At 40.3% G+C, this 22,901-nt stretch overlaps 1 protein-coding gene and 1 pseudogene across 1 annotated transcript; both read left to right on the top strand.

Moving 5' to 3' along the window:
* The first annotated feature begins 1,202 nt into the window (after positions 1–1,202).
* LOC108434019 (extracellular calcium-sensing receptor-like) lies at positions 1,203–5,239 on the top strand. Its single transcript, XM_017708933.1, has 6 exons — positions 1,203–1,249; positions 1,489–1,777; positions 1,924–2,700; positions 3,353–3,577; positions 4,069–4,192; positions 4,326–5,239. The coding sequence occupies exons 1-6, from the start codon at positions 1,218–1,220 to the stop codon at positions 5,237–5,239; spliced, it is 2,361 nt and encodes a 786-aa protein (XP_017564422.1). The 5' UTR covers positions 1,203–1,217.
* A 5,483-nt stretch (positions 5,240–10,722) lies between these two features.
* On the top strand, positions 10,723–15,238 carry LOC108434018 (annotated as a pseudogene).
* Positions 15,239–22,901: the final 7,663 nt, after the last annotated feature.

The raw sequence follows: 22,901 nt of genomic DNA, 5'->3' as shown, positions 1-22,901 counted from the left end.
TAAAAACAACTCCACACCATAATCCTGCCTCCACCAAACTTTACACTTGGCACAATGCAGGCAAACATGTACTGTTCTCCTGGCAACTGCCAATCCCGTCCATCAGATTGCCAGACGGAGAAGCGTGATTTATCACTCCAGAGAACAGAGTCCAGTGATGGTGCTTTACACCACTGCATTCAATGCTTTGCATTGCGCTTAGTGATGTAAGGCTTGGATGTAGCTGCTCGGCCATGGAAACCCATTTGGAGGTCTGTATCGATTGATTCTGCAGAAAGTTAGCGACCTCTGCGCACTATGCGCCTCAACATCCGCTGACCCTGCTCTGGTCATTTTACGTGTTTGCTTCATTGCTGAGTTGCTGCTGTTTAGAATTGCTTCCACTTTGTTATAATACCACTGACAGTTGACTGTGGAATATTTAGTAGTGAGAAAATTTCATGACTGGACTTGTTCCACAGGTGACATCCTATCACGCTACCATGCTGGAATTCACTGAGCTCCTGAGAGCGACCCATTCTTTCACATGTGTTTGTTGAAGCAGTCTGTATGCCTAAGTGCTTGGTTTTATACACCTGTGGCCACGGAATTAACTGGATCACCTGAATTCAATTATTTGAATGTGTGAGTGAATACTGTGGGCAATTACATATATTTGTATACATTATTGTAAATGAACTATGCTGTCCTGAAATAAAATGATTCTTAAAACTTTTGGATATTTCCTTAAATATTTTAATATTTTAATATAACCTAATGTCATCCTCTTTAGCTCTGTGTGTGTGTGTGTGTGTGTGTGTGTGTGTGTGTGTGTGTGTGTGTGTGTGTGTGTGTGTGTGTGTGTGTCACCATTCAATATCAAAGAGACACAAATAATAAAAAGGTGAAGTATGTCATTACAATGACTACTTAAAACGTAACCACACCTCCTCATTCCAAGGCCACTCCCACAGGGCACAATAAATAGATGGTTATTTCAGCAGTCACCCAAGCCTTTAGAGCCTCAATATGCCATGCAGCTCTCTTCAAGTCTGACTATATTTGCCTCAATGCTGTGGATAACTGCATTCAGTCCAGCAGCTTGCAGAGTTGACCCGGTCAGCTGCAGGCTGTGGGCTGAACCTCAGCAGCCAAGTCTTTCAATGAATGGAGATTTTATAATAGGAGGGATCTTTTCTATTCATTTCTACACGAATTCAGAGCAGAACACCTACACCATGCAACCACAACAACTACGTTGCTCTGGGAGGTCAACAGTTCTTTGCTGTCAATTATTATTACATATTTATTGTCACTTTCTGTGTTACTACCATCTGACAAGACTAATTTCAATGTGAAATACTATGGTTAAATCACAGTCAACAAGGGGTGCTGGATTTCATAAAACAATGTAACGAAGTATTTAAAATGTATGTCTTGTAAATGTGTTTATATATATATATATCTTATGTTATGTTATGTTATGTTTCTAAACAGTATGAATTTTAGGCAGTTACGCTTCTACCGTGCCATGGAATTCACCATACACGAGATCAACAACAGAACAGATCTCCTGCCGGGAATCACGTTAGGATACCAGATACACGACTCGTGCTCTGAAGTGCCGATGGCTGTTAAAGCTGCATTCCAGTTTGCAAACGGCATGGAACCATTTTTCAATGATACTGATTCCTGTTCAAAATCTGTAGCAGCCGCTGTTCCTGCTGTCGTAGGAGATTCTCCTTCCACCCCGTCAATTAGCATAACCAGAATGCTGGGTCTGTTTGGAATTCCACAGGTGAGTGTAGCTTGCACGGAATGGTGAACACATTTTTGTTTTATAATTAATAAGAAACAATACAATGTCCTACAAATGAGCGCTAGAATTAAATCAGGTTTTTATTTTATTTTATTTTTTCTTTCATTATCTATACTAAATTTCAGGTGAGTCACTACGCAACCTGCGCATGTCTGAGCGATAAGCGTCAGTATCCTGCCTTCTTCAGGACCATACCAAGTGACCATCACCAAGCGGCGGCACTAGCAAAATTAGTCAAGCATTTTGGCTGGACATGGATTGGGGCAGTGCGCAGCGACACAGACTATGGAAATTATGGAATAGCGTCGTTTCTAAAGGCTGCGCAGGAGGAGGGAATCTGTGTGGAGTACTCCGAGTCCTACTACAGAACACAACCGCGCAGTAAACTGGAGAGAGTGGCGAACGTCATCCGGAGATCAACAGCCCGGGTAATAGTAGCGTTTCTTCACTCAGGAGATATGAGGTTTCTGTTGGAGGAACTGGCGAGACAGCCGCTGCCTCCACTTCAGTGGATCGGCAGTGAGGCGTGGATTACAGATCCAGGTATTCTGCGCTTTAACATGTGCGCTGGGGCGATAGGATTTGGGATCCCCCGCTCGGTGATTCCAGGTCTCCGTGAGTTCCTTCTGGATCTCTCTCCAGCACAAGCACTGAAATCTCCTCTGCTGACGGAGTTTTGGGAGAGCTCGTTCAGCTGTAGCCTGAAAGGCTCGTCAGAGGGCGCGCGGGAATGTAACGGCAGTGAGGATATCCGCGCGCTGCAGAACCCGTATACAGACACGTCGCAGCTACGCGTGACTAACCTGGTGTATAAAGCTACGTATGCCATAGCGCATGCCATCCACGGTGTTATCTGTAATGACACGCAGTGCGACAAGAGCGCTAAATTCACACCATGGCAGGTAAAAAACTGATACAGAACAGCCTTGAATTATATTTGTAATGTACATGTTTTTGTTTGAAAAATATCTGTCTTCATACATTTTTGTAGATTACCGGATTCAGTTTACCATCGTAGTGGTAAACGGGGTCTTTTTATTTATTTATTTATTTATTATTATTTTTTTTAATGATTTCCGAGTAAAATCAATGAGGAAGTCATTGAAAACGTACACAGGTAAAGATGTTTTAACCAAATTTATAAAAAAATAAACAAATAATTGAAGAAGACATTATTGTTTGTTTTTCCTGAACAATATCTTATTTCTTTTAAACAATTTATAATAATTTGGGGCTAAAAAATCGAAAAATAGTTTTACACATTTACAAAATGCATATATTGCAAAACATTCTGAAAATAATTGTTATTTAATTGTTACGTCTCATAAATCAATACTTCAGCATCCGCGAAGCCAATAGTAGAAGTACCTTATGGGTATGGAAGCAAAAAAACAAGAAGAACCTTAAGGGTTAATCGTCTCCTTAACAAGTTGTGCATGTAACACAATGTTTAGCACCTCATATAAAATGCGCTATCAGGTAGTTTTTAATAACGCTTTGAAAAAAAAATGATCAAAGTTTACAGTTCCATTCAGAGTTTGTGTTCAACTGCAGATACTCGACCAGCTCAAGAGAGTGAACTTCACTACCAAGAATGGTTTCCAAGTGTTGTTTGACTCCAGCGGTGATCCTGTGGCCGTCTACGAGCTCATAAACTGGCAGGTTAATAAAGATGGTAGTTTGGACTTTGTGACAGTGGGTCACTACGACTCATCCAGACCAAAAGGGCAGGAGTTCAGCATAAGCAAGGTTATCAGCTGGGTGGATGGACAAAGCGAGGTATGGGTACACTAACGTTCCTTGACTAATGAACTGCAAAAAAAACGCACCGCTACGATTAATGTGAAAATTACCCCAAATGTATAAAACGGAAATAATGACAAATTGTGAAAAATAAGAGCTAAATTACAGAAACCAAACCAAACTAAAATGCAACATTAAACAAAAATTATACATGAAAAAAATATTATAGTGTAGACTTGTCTTTCATTTGGTTCACTTTACTTCAAACTCTAAAATGATTTGCTAATTAATCAACACATGTGACTTGCAAAGGTTATGAATAAAAGTCAGTGAGTGATTTGGTTGGAATTTGTTGAAAGTTTTAATATATTTCATGAATTCTTTACTAAACAAAATAAATGACCTTCAACATTTCAGTTAACAATGTACAGCAAGAAAATGTATTGTTTAGTTCATAGCACTGTGAACTTCAGACAAATATTTTGAAAAAAAAAAAGCTTTTATTTTTTTATTTATTTATTTTTCAGGTGCCAAGATCTGTGTGCAGTGAGAGCTGTCCTCCAGGGACCAGGAAGGCTGTGCAGAAAGGAAAGCCAGTCTGCTGCTATGACTGTATACCATGTGCAGAAGGAGAGATCAGCAACAAGACAGGTTGGATATCATAATACAGTACACTTTTTTACAGTACAATACACATTTGTTGGGGACAGCCAAGATCAAGTTTTGTATGGCATAGTTCTTCTTTATAATATATGTTTCTGAACATGCCTGTCAAATCTCATAGACTCTTTGAACTGTGTGCACTGCCCTCCTGAGTTTTGGCCCAATGCCCAGAGAGACAGCTGCCTCCCAAAGCCTGTGGAGTTCCTGTCCTGGGACGACACTCTGAGCATCATCCTGACAGTGTTCTCCATCACTGGGGCCTTCATAGCTGTATCTGTGGCTGCTGTTTTCTACAAACACAGAACTTCTCCCATCGTCCGAGCAAACAACTCAGAGCTGAGCTTCCTGCTGCTCTTCTCACTGACTCTGTGCTTCCTCTGTTCACTTACTTTCATTGGTCGACCCTCTGAGTGGTCCTGTGTGCTGCGTTACACAGCGTTTGGGATCACCTTCGTCCTCTGCATCTCCTGTGTTCTGGGGAAAACAATAGTGGTGTTAATGGCCTTCAGAGCTACACTTCCAGGTAGTAATGTCATGAAATGGTTTGGGCCTCCACAGCAGAGACTCAGTGTTCTTGCTTTTACTCTCATACAGGTCCTAATTTGTCTTATTTGGTTGACAATATCTCCTCCTCTCCCCTTCAAACATCTAAACCAGTATAAGGACAGAATTATCTTGGAATGTAAGTTAGGTTCAGCTATAGGATTCTGGGCTGTTCTGGGTTATATAGGATTTCTGGCTCTTTTGTGTTTTATTTTAGCTTTTCTAGCACGGAAGCTGCCTGATAACTTTAATGAAGCCAAGTTCATCACATTCAGCATGCTCATATTCTGTGCAGTTTGGATCAGCTTTATCCCAGCTTATGTCAGCTCTCCTGGAAAGTTCACTGTAGCTGTAGAGATATTTGCTATTCTGGCTTCAAGCTTTGGATTAAGTATTTGTATTTTTGTTCCCAAGTGTTTCATAATTTTGTTTAGACCAGAGCAGAATACCAAGAAACACCTTATGGGTAAAATGCCCTCTATGTCTCTTTGAGACTCTCATACCATTTTAGGCTGCAGTATAAATTTTCACCTGCACCTTTTAAATGATAATAATGATGCATGATGCTAAATTAACCCAAATTATCCCACTTTTCAGCACCTTTTGGCAATACTTCTGTATCAATATGGAATCTTTATGACCAGTTTGAGAATGTATTACTTATTTATCATGTAATGGTAGTCTTGCTAATCAAGATTTGCTGTTAGAATCTCTCTCTCTCTCTCTCTCTCTCTCTCTCTCGAATGTTGCCTTATTTGCAATAAGAAAAGTTTTGCATGTCTGGTATAAAGTATAAAAGGAAAAATGTGTGTGTTTTTTTTTTTTAACATTTATTCTAAATGTATGGACATTAGTATGGAATTGTTTTTGCTTTTCTACATTACCTACATTAACCTAGTCATTTTAATGAAGTCAACTGATTTGATTTTTTAAATCAACTTTCAAAAAAAAAGAATTTTTAATGCAATAAATATCCAGGTCTGCTTTGACAAACATGCACATTATGTGTCAACAACAAATGAAACAAACCTACACTTACACTTACCTACAAGTCAATGGCTACAGAAACCTCTGTTATGAATAACTAGAAAAAGACATGAAATGTAATCATTGCAGCTGTTAAAATGAAATCTGGTAAAACATACAATTAACACAATTTCTTCTGTACTTGTAACGTAACTCTATGCCACTGCATACCAAAGCTAATTAAACCAATACTGTGGTCAATGCACCATTGACCACAGTAGTGGTTTACTTAGCATATGTTTAGGCCATTTAGGGAAATTACATTAAAAAAAATCAAGTTTAATTAACAAAAAATGCTGATTATATTGTGTCAAAAAAGTGGGTAAATGAGAGCATTTTTCATTAATAATCATTTTATTAGGCCTTAAAATAATCTGTTTCTGCTGCCATTGGTGGCTTAATGGTCTTTGGTGTAACAGGCAAAATCTTTTATACCTGGGACAGTAATGCCAGTTCCAATTTGACATTAAACTGGTACAATTGTCAATCAATATGTAGTATGCTATACTTGTATGCTATACATTGTATACTGCTATTTTGTTTCAATTTTTAAATCACTTACTGTGTTATGGATAATACCAATGATAGTCTTTAACAACACATGAACATGTAAATGTTCTTAGCCTGATTTATCTGAAATATAAAAAGTAACTGTAGGCTTCTCAGAGATGGTAATTCTTCCTCTGACACATCCCTACAACATGTTGCTGAAAAATTATGATTTTTCTGACATGCGTCAGACCTCAAGTGAAGTACCACAGATTGAGAACCTTTTGATGAAAGCCTTGGTCCATGTTTTCAGCTCCCACCCCTTATAAGCCACACAGGTCTTGTTACTGCAGGATGCAGAGAAGCTTATGGAGGATGATATTACAGTTTGATCACATTGTCCTTGGTCAGCTCTGGTGGTAAACAAAAAAAGATGACATGTACCAATTTTGTTTAGATTATCACTAACTTAATGCCATTACAATTAAGGATTCACACCCACTCCCTCATGTGGATGACACTTTAGATAGGGTGGCTGGTGCCTGTGTGTTCATCATCACTGATCTCACTGCTGGATACTGACAGATCTCTCTTCACCCTCATAACAAAGAAAAAAATAGCATTATCTACTAGTGCTAGGCTCCTCCAATTCCAGATGATGCCAGAGGGCATTTTCAATGCCCGTTCAAGCTTCTAGCACTTGATAAAATTGCTTCCTCTTGGGCTTGACTGGAAGGTTTAACTTATCTCGATGACATATAGTGCTGATTTCCCCCAACATCTCCAGCACATGAAAAAGGTTTTTCATCATTTTCATGCTGCTGGTCTCCAATGAGGATATTCAGCCTGACCCCTCTAACACTGAAAAAGTTAGATCATGGCCTGTGCCTTGTCAGCTACAGAAGTGAGAGCCTTCTTAAGTTTCTGCTCTTATTATATGAAAGCAGTTCTTTCACATTGCTGAACCTCTGCATCACCTCACTCATGAAGCAGTGTCCTATGAATGGTCTCCAGATGCCAGTGAGGCCTTGACTTCACTACCCATCTACCGAATCTATCAGCTCTATCTTTGCTGTATACTGATTCTGAGCTGTACACTGCTGTCTAGTCTATTTGCCGTTTCGGTCAATACCTGACGTTTCATTCATTTACCATCATCAGAGACCACAACTCATTAGTCGGTCTCAAAACGATCCCAATGGAAGACATGCATGTTTGGCTGCCAAACCTGACCTCCACAACTGGACCATTGTGCACCATGATGGTACTGTACACTACAATGAGAGTGCTGTGTTCCACTGCCATCACAAAATCTCATTTGATGTTCATGCTCCTTCCATACCTCACAAGCCCCTCATGGCTATGACTGCAATTCAGACAGCTACCAAAGATCCTGGGCAGGAATTCTCCTAGGTGCCTGGATTACCATTCAGTGGAGAACAGCTCATTTCACCTTGTGATAACCTGATAAATTCACATCTCATAAAGCATCTTTGTGATCTGTTATTAATTCACAAGCTTGATGATCTTCTCTCTCAAGTTGCGAAGGCTTTTAGGTTTGAAGCCCAAGAACGCCAGCAAAAATACTATCACCATCACATTTATAGACGATATGCACCTGGTGACTTGTTTTTGGTAGCTGACCCAGGCCACCACCAAAATAAGATTGCCTTTGCCCTTACCTGTTTTAGGTATTTGACTGGGCATGAATAAGCCCAGAGTTCTTCATTACAATCACCTTAAACACTTTGTCCCTGGAGCCCACAGATTAGCTGCCAAATATATTCTAACCCACTGAGAGACAGAAGTTACAGAGCCTCCTTTTCCCAATCCCTTGAAATGCACCCCACCAAACACTGCCTGCCAAAAGCCTCAAGGCTCACTTACTGTGTCTCCTATACTGCCCCCCTATACCTATCACCCGACCTACCCCTTGCATTCTAGACTCATCCTGTCACTAGGTTCATCTGCGTGTGGACCTAAAAGACTTGTGTTTGTATTGACTGGACTTGCTTCTTAGTTCCTTTAATTGTTTGGGACTGTTGTTGCTCTAAATAACTTATATATATATATATATATATATATATATATATATTTCTGCAACAGAGTCTCTAACTTTCACTTAATTATTATTTTTGGTTGTACACACTTTTAGTTGAATGCAATGCTGGCTTCAAATTTGATCAAAAAGGAGTTAAGGATTTAACAATTTGCAACGCAAGAACAAAATAAAATCAGAAAGTGAGGAGAATATTCTGTAGCCTTTTGTTTTAATTTATAATGCTGGGTTTGTCTGTATTTTAACCACAACATGTTTGACATCCTTGGCTCCCAATAAATCAACATCCAATTTATTCCACCACTGCAGTCAACTAGTCAAAATTTGCAAAAATCTTCACAGAAAATTCCACTCCTGCCTGAGGTTTGTGGACCATTGCTGCTTGCAGTGGCAGAATTTTCCATGGAAAATAATGGAACATCTTGTCATCATCCATTTACCACAAACATGAATGCAGCATCAGACTTGAGTACTACACATGGAAAGTTGAACTTGCAGGCATGACCAGCTATTTGCAGAGTTTAGAGACAAATTGTACCAGCATAATTAAGATCGAGGTTAAGTAGAAAAGTGGACAAGTAGAAAATTGTCCTGTGGTCTGATAAATAAATTAAAAATTAATTTAGGAAAATATGGACACTGTATCCAAGAGTAGAGGGACCAGCTGGCTTGTTATCAGTGCACAGTTGAAAAGCCAGCATATGTGATGGTATGGGGATGCTGTAATGCACATGGCATGGGTGAGCTACACATATGTGAAAGCACCATTAATGCTGAACCATATATACAGATGTTGGAGCAACATATGCTGCCTTTCAGATGACCTCTTTTTCAGGGAAAGCCTTGCTTATTTTAGTAAACAATGTCATACCACATTGCACATATTACAACAGCATCGCATAAGAGTCAAAAAGTCTGAGGGATAATCTGACCTGTCTACAGTCCACACTCATCACCTATAGAAAATATTTGATGCATTATGAAAGAAAAGTGTATGACAAAGAAGACTCCAAACTGTTTGAGCAGATGAAATCATAGATCAAACAAAAATGGTAAACATTTAATTTTGAAGCTACAGCAACTGGTTTCTTCAGATTCTCAAATGCTTACAGAAGTGATGCAACGCTGTAGTAATCTGTCAGTGTCCCAACTTTTTTGAAACATGTTGTGGGCAAAAAATAAATAAATAAACAGGGTTGTAGAAGGAAGAATGAATGAACATCAGGGTTCTGTAAATGTTTTATTTTGATCTCATTTTATGATCAAAGATGTGACACACAGTTCATAACAACAATAATGGAATGCCCATATAATCATCCACATGGAGTCCCCATGACAATATTGATCAGTAATAAATTTGCATATTAGTAATGAATTGAAACAATTCACCAAAGCTTAGTTCAATTCTTAGTTTTTCTCTGCATCTCCTGTGTTTAGGGGGAAACAATTCTGATGTTAATGGCCTTTCGGAGCTACACTCATTCAGTTTGGTTTACTTTTATCCCAGTTTATGTCAGCTTGCCTGGAAAGTCCACATTAGCTGTTGATCACTTGTATTTTTTTGCCCCCAAGTGTCTCATAATCATGTTTAGGTTGGAGCAGAGTAGTTTCGTTTGAAGCAGTTAGTAAAGCGGTAGCTGATGTGTCTCTTTAAAAGCACAGGCCAGGCCTACAGTCATTTGGATAACCCACAACAAAGGCTTAATAAATACTCTTTTTTTGCATTTGACTCACATTGTACCACGTATCTTCTATTAAATTCACAAACCTGAACCTAATCCTAAATATCACCTTTAATTATTGAGAAAAATCAGACTTTCGAAAGATGGTTTATTAATTAAATACATATGGGCTAGGAATTGGCCACGATCAAAATGGAGAAAATCTGGTTATATATCACCATATCTAGCACCATAGATAACATATGGCATAACAGAATTCGCAGTGTTCTCTTCCGATCAAGATGAACTGAACACTAGCCTGAAACTAGTGTGAATTATCTGAATTATCCGGACAACTGAGATACGCCTCTGTTTTGTGCTAATTCAGTTTTACGTGCGGAACTGAGCGCAAATTGTGTGCAGACATAATGTCATATTCTCAATACACACGTTGAATATGTGTGTATGAGAATATAACATTACTATGTATATTAATATGTATATGTAATACGTATACAAATGTATATACATATATAAAACAATTCAATACATCACGGACAAACAAATGCAAAAGAGATGCGCATCACTGCAATTACTATTCAAGACATGACCACGCCTCCTGAGTGTGAGCTCACACCCACAGATGATCATAACAAGGTGTCATTTTAAAGGCAGCCACCGCCGTCTTCAAAGGGCTTAGAACTGCCGAGGAAACCATGGAGCTCACTTCAATTTTAATAATGTTTATTTCAACTGCATTTAATCCAGCAGCATGTGAATCTGACCTGGTCAGCTGCAGGCTGTGGACTGAGCCTCAGATTCCTGGTCTTTATATGAACGGAGATTTTGTGATTGGGGGAAATTTCGCCATTCATTCCTACATGACATCACAGCAGAACAGCTACACCAGACAGCCACACCTGCCACACTGCTCTGGGAGGTCTGTCTGTGAGTGTGGAATAAACAATGTATTATACATTATATCAATTTATATTGTTATAATCAAATTACCACGCTTTTGTACGTATGCAATGCTTATTGAGTTAATGATATCTGAAACTATCTGCTTGTGTATTTTTTGTTTGTTTGTTTTATACATTATGTGTTTCTAAACAGTATGAATTTCAGGGAGCTGCGCTTCGCTCGTGCCATGGAGTTCACCATCCACGAGATCAACAACAGAACAGATCTCCTGCCGGGAATCACGTTAGGATACCAGATACACGACACATGCTTTGAAGTGCTGATGGCTATGAAAGTGGCATTCCAGTATGCTAACGGCATGGAACTGATTTTCAATGATACTGAATCCTGTTCCAAATCTGCGGCCGCAGCTGTTCCTGCTCTCGTGGGAGAAACTTCTTCTACGCTCTCAATGAGTATGTCCAGAGTACTAGGTCTTTTTGGAATTCCACAGGTGAATTTAGGCTGCACCAAATGGTGCAAAATTAAATATTCAGGCTAATTTACCATTGAAGAACAATATCATGTTCCATACATTAGCGCTTGAAATAAACCAGGCTTTTCAACTAACGCTTCTTTTTCCTTTTCTATACTGAATAACAGGTGAGTCATAAAGCAACCTGCGCATGTCTGAGCAATAAATATCAGTTTCCTAACTTCTTCAGGGCCATACCAAGTGACCACCATCAAGCGGCTGCCCTCGCAACAATAGTCAAACGTTTTGGCTGGACATGGATTGGGGCAGTGCGCAGCGATACAGACTATGGAAATTACGGAATGGCGTCATTTCTGAAGGCTGCTCAAGACTTGGGAATCTGTGTGGAGTACTCCGAGGTGTTTTACAGAACACAGCCGCGCAGTAAAGTGGAGAGAGTGGCGAACGTCATCCGGAGATCAACAGCCCGGGTAATAGTAGCTTTTGTTCACGACAGCGAATTGAGGCTTCTGTTGGAGGAGCTGGTAAAACAGCCGCCGCCTCCACTTCAGTGGATCGGCAGCGAGGCGTGGATCATGGATCCATCTTTTCTGCGGTTTAACATGTGCGCTGGGGCGATAGGATTTGGGATCCCCCGCTCGGTGATTCCAGGTCTTCGTGAGTTTCTTCTGGATCTCTCTCCAGCACAAGCACTGAAATCTCCTCTGCTAACGGAGTTTTGGGAGAGCTCGTTCAGCTGTAGCCTGAAAGGCTCCTCAGAGGGCGCGCGGGAATGTGACGGCAGTGAGGAAATCCGCGCGCTGCAGAACGCGTATACAGACACGTCGCAGCTGCGCATCACTAACCTGGTGTATAAAGCTACGTATGCCATAGCGCATGCCATCCACGGTGTTATCTGTAATGACACGCAGTGCGACAAGAGCGCTAAATTCACATCACGGCAGGTGAGTAACTCATACATTATATACAGTGGAGTAAGCATATATATATATATATATACTTTTAATTTTTTTTTCTCTTTAAAATCAAGTCGTTTCTAGGAGCCCTTTTAGCATTGAAGTGTTAATTTATTTCAATTTTAAAATCATTTATTGTTTCATGGGTAAGAACAATGACTCGTTTCTTTTTTCAAAACTCATGAATATCTCAGTGTTTTAGCCAATTTGACTAGAAATCATAATAAAAATAAATCTCTCCCCGCAAACTTCTTACAATTATTTTTTTTTTTTCTTCGAAACATCACTACAATAAGTCAATATAGAATATCTTCCTGTTTCTATTAACGATATTTTACTTTGTTTCACACTGAAAATTACACTGAGAGAATATATATCATAAGAAATTACATCTTCACAATAATTTTAACCTATGATTTTTGCAATACAAAGTAGAAATCATCTATGCGTTGAAACTGTGCAAGCACTGGAAAAAAAGAGCATCAGTGAAGCCACTGCTGAGACATCATATTATGTTTGATGAAAAAAATGATATAATTATGTAATGTAAACACTAAAAATTAGATTTATCATAGGAAATATTTTAATAATTTTGTCAATTTTGGACAATTTAGCAGTGCAACAAAAAGTAAAAAAAAAAAGTAGATCTTTTTTCCATGTTGTTTCTTGGTTTATAAATTGAGATACCATTTGTCACCACAAAGTCTGAAGTGCCCTAAACAATCATTCATGATAAACCTTCATTTCCATATTCAGAAAATGTGGGTTGTTAATAATGAAATGATTTGAAACACGTTTTGCACAAATGAGAATATCAAAGTTTTGTTCACAGTTTGTTAATGTTCCACTGCAGATACTTAATCAGCTCAAGAGAGTGAACTTCACTACTAAGAACGGCTATCAGGTCTCCTTTGATTCCAATGGTGATCCTGTGGCCGTCTACGAGCTCATAAACTGGCAGGTTAAAAAAGATGGTGGTTTGGATTTCATGACTGTGGGCCAGTATGACTCATCCAGACCGAGAGGCCAGGAGTTCAGTATAAGCAGAGCTATCAGCTGGGTGGGGGGACAAACAGAGGTACAGTACATTACTTCCAGTATCCCATGGTTTGTACAACCACATCAGGGAGCAGTACACAAAATAAGCATTCATTTCCAAAAACTGTTGTGTACACTCACTTTAAAATGCTTTTTAGAGGCAACTTGCATAAAAGTAATAAGTGAAAGCAAATTACAGTTAATAAAATCAAGTTAAACTGTGGAAAAAAAAAATACAGCATTGTTGTACACATACAAGTGGTGAATCTTAAAATGCTCGCTCCTGTATTTCTTCTTTAAAGTAAAGAAATATTCAAAATAGTAAGTGCCATAAGTGTAACATAAATGATTATGGAATTGTGTGGTGGAAAAAGACAGCCTTATATGATCTGAGCAATCCTGAGGGTTTAATTGCGATTGTCTGATAATTGCCTTTCTAAATACATGAAAAACCCAGTTGTTTATAGTAGAAAGATACAGTGGACTAGAAAGTAGCAAGAAAAAGCACAAATCACTGTTCATATAATAAAAACATGTAATATATGTTGATTCTGAGATTTTACTATGAAGATAACCTTTTATATCTACAAATTATTTTCTTAATAATTTAATGAAAAATTGAGAAAACTTTTAAACAATATAACTATCAGAAACTAGCATACTGCTAAAAAATACTTTCTATGTATTTATAGGACATCAGATGAAACATTAATTCAAATTTCATTCAAGTGTAAATGATTCTTTCATGGACAGTTCTTTTTACTTCATATGCCATTCTAGGTCATCAAAATGAGCAATATTTCAATATATAAAGAAAACATGTAAAAGTCATGGAATACATTTTACAGTTCTGACATTCAGTTAAATTAATGAGCGTTAACAATTGGAGCAATATTACTTTGTACATAGAACTGTGAACATAAGACAATAAATGTTTGTTATGCGTTTGTCTAATGTCTTTTAGGTGCCGAGATCTGTGTGCAGTGAGAGCTGTCCTCCAGGAACCAGGAAGGCTGTGCAGAAAGGAAAGCCAGTCTGCTGCTATGACTGTATACCATGTGCAGAAGGAGAGATCAGTAACAACACAGGTTGTGTATCACAATATGGTGGGAATTTTTGCTTGACACAGTCAAGGTTGAGTCAATTTAATTCTCTTGCAGTTGTTTCCGATATTAGATTCTGAATATGTTTTGTCTCAGACTCTTTGAACTGTGTACGCTGCCCTCCTGAATTCTGGCCCAACACCCAGCGAGACGAGTGCCTCCCCAAGCCTGTGGAGTTCCTGTCCTGGAACGACACTCTGAGCATCATCCTGACAGCGTTCTCCATCACTGGGGCCTTCATAGCTGTATGTGTGGCTGCTGTTTTCTACAAACACAGAACTTCTCCCATCGTCCGAGCCAACAACTCAGAGCTGAGCTTCCTGCTGCTCTTCTCACTGACTCTGTGTTTCCTCTGCTCTCTGACTTTCATTGGTCAGCCCTCTCAGTGGTCCTGTATGTTGCGTCACACAACGTTTGGGATCACCTTCGTCCTCTGCATCTCCTGTGTTCTTGGGAAAACAATAGTGGTATTAATGGCCTTCAGAGCTACACTTCCAGGCAGTAATGCCATGAAATGGTTTGGGCCTCCACAGCAGAGACTCAGTGTTCTTGCTTTCACTCTCATACAGGTCCTTATTTGTGTTCTTTGGTTGACAATATCACCACCTCTCCCCTTCAAAAATCTAAATCAATATAAAGAAAGAATAATATTGGAATGTGGATTGGGTTCAGCAATTGGATTCTGGGCTGTGCTGGTTTATATAGGATTTCTGGCGCTTTTGTGTTTTATTTTGGCTTTTCTAGCACGGAAGCTGCCTGATAACTTTAATGAAGCCAAGTTCATCACATTCAGCATGCTCATATTCTGTGCAGTTTGGGTTGCTTTTATCCCAGCTTATGTCAGCTCTCCTGGAAAGTTCACTGTAGCTGTAGAGATATTTGCTATTCTGGCCTCAAGCTTTGGTTTGATTATTTGTATTTTTGCTCCCAAATGTTTCATAATCATGTTTAGGCCAGAGCAGAACACCAAAAAACATCTTATGGGTAAAGTTTCCTCCAAGTCGCTTTAAGATTCACACAAATTTTAATAATATTATGATGGTTTAGCATAAAACATGCTGATTTATTGTTAGGTTTATTTGTACATACATAGCTGCTTCACATATGCATAGTAACTAAACCTGATTTCATGTTTTAACATATAAAAAAGATTTGCATATGCATTTCTTAAAAGATACTATATAGCATATAATACCAAATTAAAATTGATTTTCAATTAACCTACCTTTTAGAAGTTTTAGACAGTAATTCGACATCAAAATGGAATTATTTTGATGGCTTTCTGAAAGTATTCCTAATGAAATGTAACATTCAACAAGTAATGGTAGTTTTATATCTAAACAAGTCTTTGTGGACAAGCTTGCCTTCTCTTTCTCTATGTCACTAAGCATGATGTTACTCTATATTGCATCTGCTAGCAGAGATAATATAATCATGCATTGCACTGTCCAATGATGTCAAAATGTATGCATTTTTATGTCGCGAATATTGGAGGAAAAAAACTGGATACATGCAAACATTACATCCATATATGCTTTTTCAATACTTTCATACTGAAATAGAGAAAGATCTTACCTCTCTCTTCATTGAGACCAAACAGTGTACAGTCAGTGAACTGTGAATACATTTCTACATCCTAGCAAACAGTGTAAGGCTGTTTTCTGGAGAATGTAAATTCAGAGTGTATGATGTGACTGAATCTGTTATTGAACTGTCCAACGACATTTCTTTAGGAACATTTAAAAAAAAAATGGCTTCATGTCTCTTTCAAGCACTTGGAGGTCGGGGAAACCAAGAGTAAGTGATATTTGGATTGCTGTAAATGCTTCATATATGCTTATTTTGTATCATGAATAAGCAAGAAATCCATAAGATTGCTTTAGCAAAAAACAATAAACTTTGCAAGCTTACATATCATATTCTGAAATACTTTAGTTTTACAGGTAACTGCTGTTTTAAGAAATAACCGGATAATACTGTCAAAACTGGCCGTTAATATACAGCCACAATTTATTTTACGGTAAAGAGCTGTGTTTTATGTATAACAGGATAATACTGTTGAAAATCAGCTGTTAATTTACAGCAATCTTTTACAGTGTAGGGCAGTATTTTGATTTGGCACATCATTAGTTTCTAAGCATCCACAAAAATCCAAATTTCTGGCTGCCATTAGCTAACCAGCTTTCAGCAAGCATATGTACAGCAAAATCCTGGATCCTGAACATTTGAAATATTATTACCTTTAAAATGAAAGGAGACAGGAACTAATACATATATTAGCAGATAAAATAATTATAATAACTATTATACATTTTATTCTCAATTTTATCATTTTTAGCTCTGTCTTTCAATTTTAGTTGATTTAAAATGTTAAAAACAAATGGTAAAAATGTTCCACAGATAAGTAAAAAATAAAAAAATAAAAAACCGTGGCTGACTGGTGCTAATTATTTATTTTTACTAATTTACAAACACAATATCACCCAAAACTTGCAAATAAAATATATCAATGACAATTAAGTTTTTAATTTAATATTGAAAATTGTACTTTGTGTTATGATATTTTTTAGGGCACCAGTTAGTCTCAGGCCCTCAGAATCATCTTTTCCCTGCATACAGTTCCCTTGTCGATAGCAAACAAAGTTGCATTTCAGTCTGCTAAGCGCATGGAATCACATGAAAGAGAAGGCACAGTTGAGCATCACATGCAAGGCAGACAGCCATCCATCCATCCATTTTCTAAGCCGCTTCTCCATCAGGGTGGCGGGGGGCAGACATCCAGTCATGCCAAACTAGTGGGCTGAGTAACTGATAAGATTCACCTGAGTGTTGTTTCTGCCAGCCTGCTTATATATGTATTTTCTCAGTGGGTGGCAAAGCCCAGGGATAAAATCAGATTAATTGAGATACAAAAGGGAAAACAAAATAAACAAACAAGCAAAAAAAAAAACATTGAAAAGTCTCTGCCAATGTGCTCTTTAAGTTTGTATGCTGGTGGTTATTTGTGTTGTTGTCTTAATAAAAATTCTCCACATGCTCCTGGTGTTCTCACTCCTCACAGCCTCCCATAAATCATCACAATGGTCCCAAAACCCAGGACTTGCAGACAAATATTACCATGATATATTGTGTCTGTTTTTAATAGGACATTTTGGAATGTGTTAGTCTGTGTCTAAACCTGTTTGCATTAGGAGACCCCATCAGGAGCATATTACTACAGATGACAGCTTTGAAGATCTCTAGACCACTCAAGCCCTTCTGCCACACCAAGACCCTGATGCAGGAAGGATTTATGAATCTGATGGTTATTTGTGTTGTGAGAATTAAAAGAAAGCCTTGTTTCTCCCTATGTTTTTCTGTGTTCTCACTCCTCACAGCCTCCAATAAATCATCACAGTGGTCCCAAAACCGAGAACATGCAGACAAATATTACCATGGAGACCTCACCGCTTGGAGAGATTATTACAGTGCTCTCCCTCCTGCAGCAGACCCAACATCCAATGGGAAAACCTGGCCCACTCCTGCACCATGGCTTAGGTCCAAGTAACAAACAAGAAGCTTATGTGGAGCTTGGTGACGGCAACCAGTACTCCAGCCACCATTTCTATTTCACAGGGCATCCCAAAAGTGTTTGTGGACTGGAGGTGGTCAAAGAAGAATTGAACAGTCCCACTACTTTCCCTGCTCACGGGTGAAGCCCAACTTGCCGCCCATCAGTGCCCTGCTCATTGAAAGCTGGACTACGACATGCTGAAAGCCAGCCTTCAGAGGGTTTGTCAGACTCCTGAGCAACATTGTATGTGGTTACACTACAGGAATTTGACCAGCCCTCCATGTTGGATCAACAGCTCCACAATTTCTTTAGGAAGTGGCTGTTGTCCGATTTCGAGGAAGTGCTCAATTTGAGGAGATAGTGTGGGTCCAGGGCCACTGTAGCATGTCCTGTGCTAAGGAAGCTTAAGGAGGACGCTGGAGGCAGGATTCTGTGTTGCAGCAGCCATATTTTTTATTTACCCAAATCAATACAACTCAAACACAACCAACCAATGCTATGCTAAACTTGTCACTTTTCAGTAGTTTCAAAGAGCTAGACTTTTCAGTCCTTTTTCAAGCTTTTCAGCTCTTCTGCAGTCTTTGTATCTGCTTCTCACCCCTCTCTTGCTGTTCCCTCTCAGCTCTTTTTAAAAGGCACTCAAACTGCCAGCCAGATCAGCATAAGCTGGCTCTCATTAAGGGCTGTATGAGCACCCGAGCCAAGAGGGAACCCACTCACAGCTCTCTCCCTGCCATCCTCGCCAATGTTTGCCACCACTTTATGTTCAGGGCAGGCACATGCCACATACCTCCACCACCCAACTTGGGCCGGGAACCCGGTCTGAGCAGCCGCCAGCCAGATCGGCATGAGCACCTGCACTGCAAGGGAATGAGGGCTCTCTGCTCTGCCTCCCCATCACCGCCCCCAGCAGGCAGCACGGCCATCCAGGTGGAATGTGAAAAGTGTAGTGAAACAGCCTCACTGTGTAACAGGGGGTGGGGCCTGGGCAACGGAGCTTGGGACTCACTTCTAGTCGTTGTCCTCCACCTTCCGCTGTTACTTGCGTCACTCAGAGCTCGGGCGTTGCGCTCCGTCCCCCACCCTCTCGCGGCTCTCTCCCTGCCATCCTGGCCGATGTTTGTGGCCACTTGATATTCAGGCCTCGCCTTTCTGCCAGCTCATTGGACAAGGTCACCAAGCTGGCAGAGACACAAATGGCAGTGTATTTGGGGGCAGGAACCCCCACTCAGCAAACCTCCCTCTTACTCTCCCTACTCAAGATTCCAGGAAAAAAATGGAGCTTTAGCCCCTAAACCTTTCCCTCACACTTACCCTCCCCATAACTCCAAACCTCATGTGTTTGCCACTCACAGCCTCCACATGACTACTCATGGTCTCCCTTCTCTCTCTGCAAAAGTGGGGGCAGCTGAGCTCATAAGTGATAGGGAAAGGTTTGGTATTGTGGGAAGCCCAAGCCTTTCCAGGACCAGTGTCACCACAAACCTCACTGTCAGAAGCTTTAACCCAGCTGTTGGTACCAAAAATCCATAGGGAAATGTTATCTATGTGGCTCATAATAATCCTATTGCAGGGGATTTAGGGCAGGAAAAGACACTCATCCAACGGTACAGGGCCCAGCAGTTACGAGGATGTACACAGGAGGTATGCCACAAACGTAAGCTCATGAGCCATCCCAAGAGTGGAATTGTGCCCAGTTCCATTAAGAGGTTTCCTTAGAAAGGATTTGCATCGACCTCATTGGGCCATTCAATAGAAGCACACATGGGCATCGCTTTGTGTTGGTCTTAGTAGATTATGCAATACATTTTCTGGAAATGGTGCCTTTTTGCAACATATCAGCACATATGATCACAGAGGTACTTTTCAAAGTGATCTCCTGAGTCAGGATTCTTCGCAAGACAGCCTGCCTGATCAAGGTACTATGTTTATGTTGTGCATATTATGCACGTTATACTTATGGTTGGCCATTTAATTGATTTGTACCAGTGTTTACCACCCCCAAATGAATGGATTGGTTAAATGGTTTAATTAAACCCTCAAAAATATGATTTGGAAGTTGGCTCACAACAACTAATTAGATGAAATGGCTAGAACCCTTGTTGTTTGCAGTGGAAGTGGTCATCCTAAATGTGATTAGAGAATATTGGGAGAAGCCTTCAACAAGTAAAAACAAAATCAAGTATGTTCTTGACGAAAAAGGGCAAAACCCCAAGCACTAAAGCACTTAATACAGGATAATTTGCTACAGGCTTAATAAAACCAGAGTCACACCTACAACAAAGTACTTGTTTACAAGTACTACATTGAGCTCTAAATTGCTCGACAAGTGTCAAGGACCCTTCAAGGTCATATAGCGAGTAAGAGAAGTTGACTATGAGTTGAGGTCAGACAGAGGCAGAACATTTCAGAAATACAACTTCAATCTCCTAAAACCCTGGATGGAGGCAGTCTCTGTTTCTGTAGTAATGGTAGTCCCTGAGAGAGTTGAGTTACGGCTGAAAGTCCCCAAAAAACTCAATCATACCCTGATCCCTTGTGGTGACCAGCTCTACCCATCCTAGAAAGCAGATGTTGCCAACTTGCAAATGGAGTTTTCTGGTTCAAGAATATACTTGACATAGGGGCAATTGTAGAGTCTAATGGTGACTGGAGCAGTCCATGATGAGGACAGCCTGTTGGGACTGTTCAGTTCTATGTGGACTACCTCCTTGTTTTTGGATTGGATGGGTAGAGGTACAATACCTGGGCTTCCAGAAAAGTGTGTCCCCAAATTTCATCCATGTCTGAGGCCCAAGACCAAAAAGGAAGTGAGACAGTTGCTATGGCTGGCTGGCTATTAGCATAGGTTCGCATCTAATTGTTTGGATATCACTAACCCACTGAATGATCTCACTAAAAATTAAACGTCAGATCCAGTCCAGTGGACAGAGCAGCTCCAACAGGCTTTTAACTTGCTGCTGCATTCTTCTGACTTATGCTCCCTTTTGTCTTGGAGATTGATAGCTCATACAGAGGGGTTAGGGGCAGTGTTTGTGCCAGGTGGTGGAGACGTAGGATTGCCCTGTGCTGTACAAGTCAGAAGCTATCAGTGGGCTGCTGGTTAGAGGACTGCTGGCCTGAATTTGGCCATGAAGCTATGTGGAGGAAGGGGTTTGGTCAAGCATCACATGCAAGGCGGGAATACCGTCAAGCCAAACCTGTGGGCTGAGTAGCTGATAAGATTCACCAGTGTTTCTGCCAGCCTGCTTCTAGCCATGTCTGTTCTCTGTAGGGGGCAGGAAAAAAGGAAGGGCAAAAAAAATCCCTGTACTAAGTGACTTGTGTTATGAGAATAAAAAAAAAAATCTGTGTCCAGGGCGGCGGGCCCAGAGGCACGGTGACTGGCGGCGGGTCTGGAGGTGCGGGAGTGCCGCGGGTTGTGGCCACTGGATCAGGCTTGCTGCGGGGTGCGGCCACGGGATCAGGAACTCGGGCTGGGAACAGCTGCACCAACATGGAGGAACAGGCAGAAACAGAACCCACTTGCTCCCAAGGCTTACTCGAAATATAGGCAGCTCGCAGTGGCGCTTGTGAACAAGCCGAGTACCATCTAAAGGGTTTTCTGAATGTTCCTTCCACCTGACCACGTCTTGCGCTGCAGGGCGCTCCTCCCTGCAGCATTGCTTAAGACGGGCAGACCCAAGACGCTTACCTGAGGTCTCATCGTCCAAATCAAAGACGAGATGGGTCTTTTCCTTCTTACGGGACTGACAAGATGCTCGTGTACCCTCATTGCCAGGGGATTTGCGGTCACTGGCTTGGCGGCATTGGGACACGGCTAACTCAGGTTGCATGGAAACAGCCGGAGTTTCATCCCACCAGAACAGCCACGTCTCAGTTTGTCGCATACACGCTGCGTCCTCTATAGGCTGGTCTTTCTGTAACAAGGAGCAAGGGGGCGGACCCATATGCGGAGATAGGCGACTTTAATTAAGGGCAAATCCAGGATTGTGGTTAGAACGGTCCAGGTTCAAATAGCCAAGATGAAGAGATCGGGGAACAGACATAATGAGAAACACACCAAAAAATCCAACAGCACATATATCAAACAACATCCCAAACAAAGACCAGCGAAAATTAGGGGCAAACACAGGGCGTAAATAATCACAAAGATGATTAGGGACAGGTGGGAAACAGATGAAGCAAATCAGGGACTGACTGATAACCAGAACATACGCACATGGAAGTTCAAAAGTAAACGAAAGGCACATGGGGAGACTGTGAGGGGTCAATTGTGACAGCCTCCTCAGTGTCCTCACTCCTCACAGCCTCCCAAAGTTCATCATAGACCATTTCTCAATGATAATGATTGCTGTTTAACATCTGCAGCCATCACTGTATCTGGTCTTTTAATAGAGTTAAATTCCAACACATCAGTTAGCATGTTCAGAAAGCTGGATTTTTTGTAGAAGTGAAGCATGGATAATAAATCCACAATTTCTGGCTGTTAGATTGTACTGAGACAATTTGGCATCCCCTGCTCAGTAATTTCAGGTCTCTTTGGATTTCTTCTTGACCTCTTTCCAGCACAAGCACTGAAATCGCTTCTGCTAACAAAGTTCTGAAAGGCTCCTCAGAGGGATCAAGAGAATGTAACAGATATCTGTACTCTGCAGAACTCTTGTTTAGCAACCCTGTGCATCACTAACATGATGTACAAAGCTATACCATATACGTTGTGTAATTACACACAATGCAACAAGAGCACTAATTTTGCTCCATGGCAAATATAAACTGTTACTTTTAAAAACAGTCACTCGTGGAATAAGGTGGAATAAGAATAATTTTATATTTAAAACTGTATATATTATTACATTCAAGTCATGTA

The sequence above is a fragment of the Pygocentrus nattereri genome, chromosome 7, assembly GCF_015220715.1.
Source record: "Pygocentrus nattereri isolate fPygNat1 chromosome 7, fPygNat1.pri, whole genome shotgun sequence".
Classification (NCBI taxonomy): Eukaryota; Metazoa; Chordata; class Actinopteri; order Characiformes; family Serrasalmidae; genus Pygocentrus; species Pygocentrus nattereri.
Note: the sequence above shows the minus strand (reverse complement) of the source record. Positions and strands in the feature narration are given on the sequence as shown.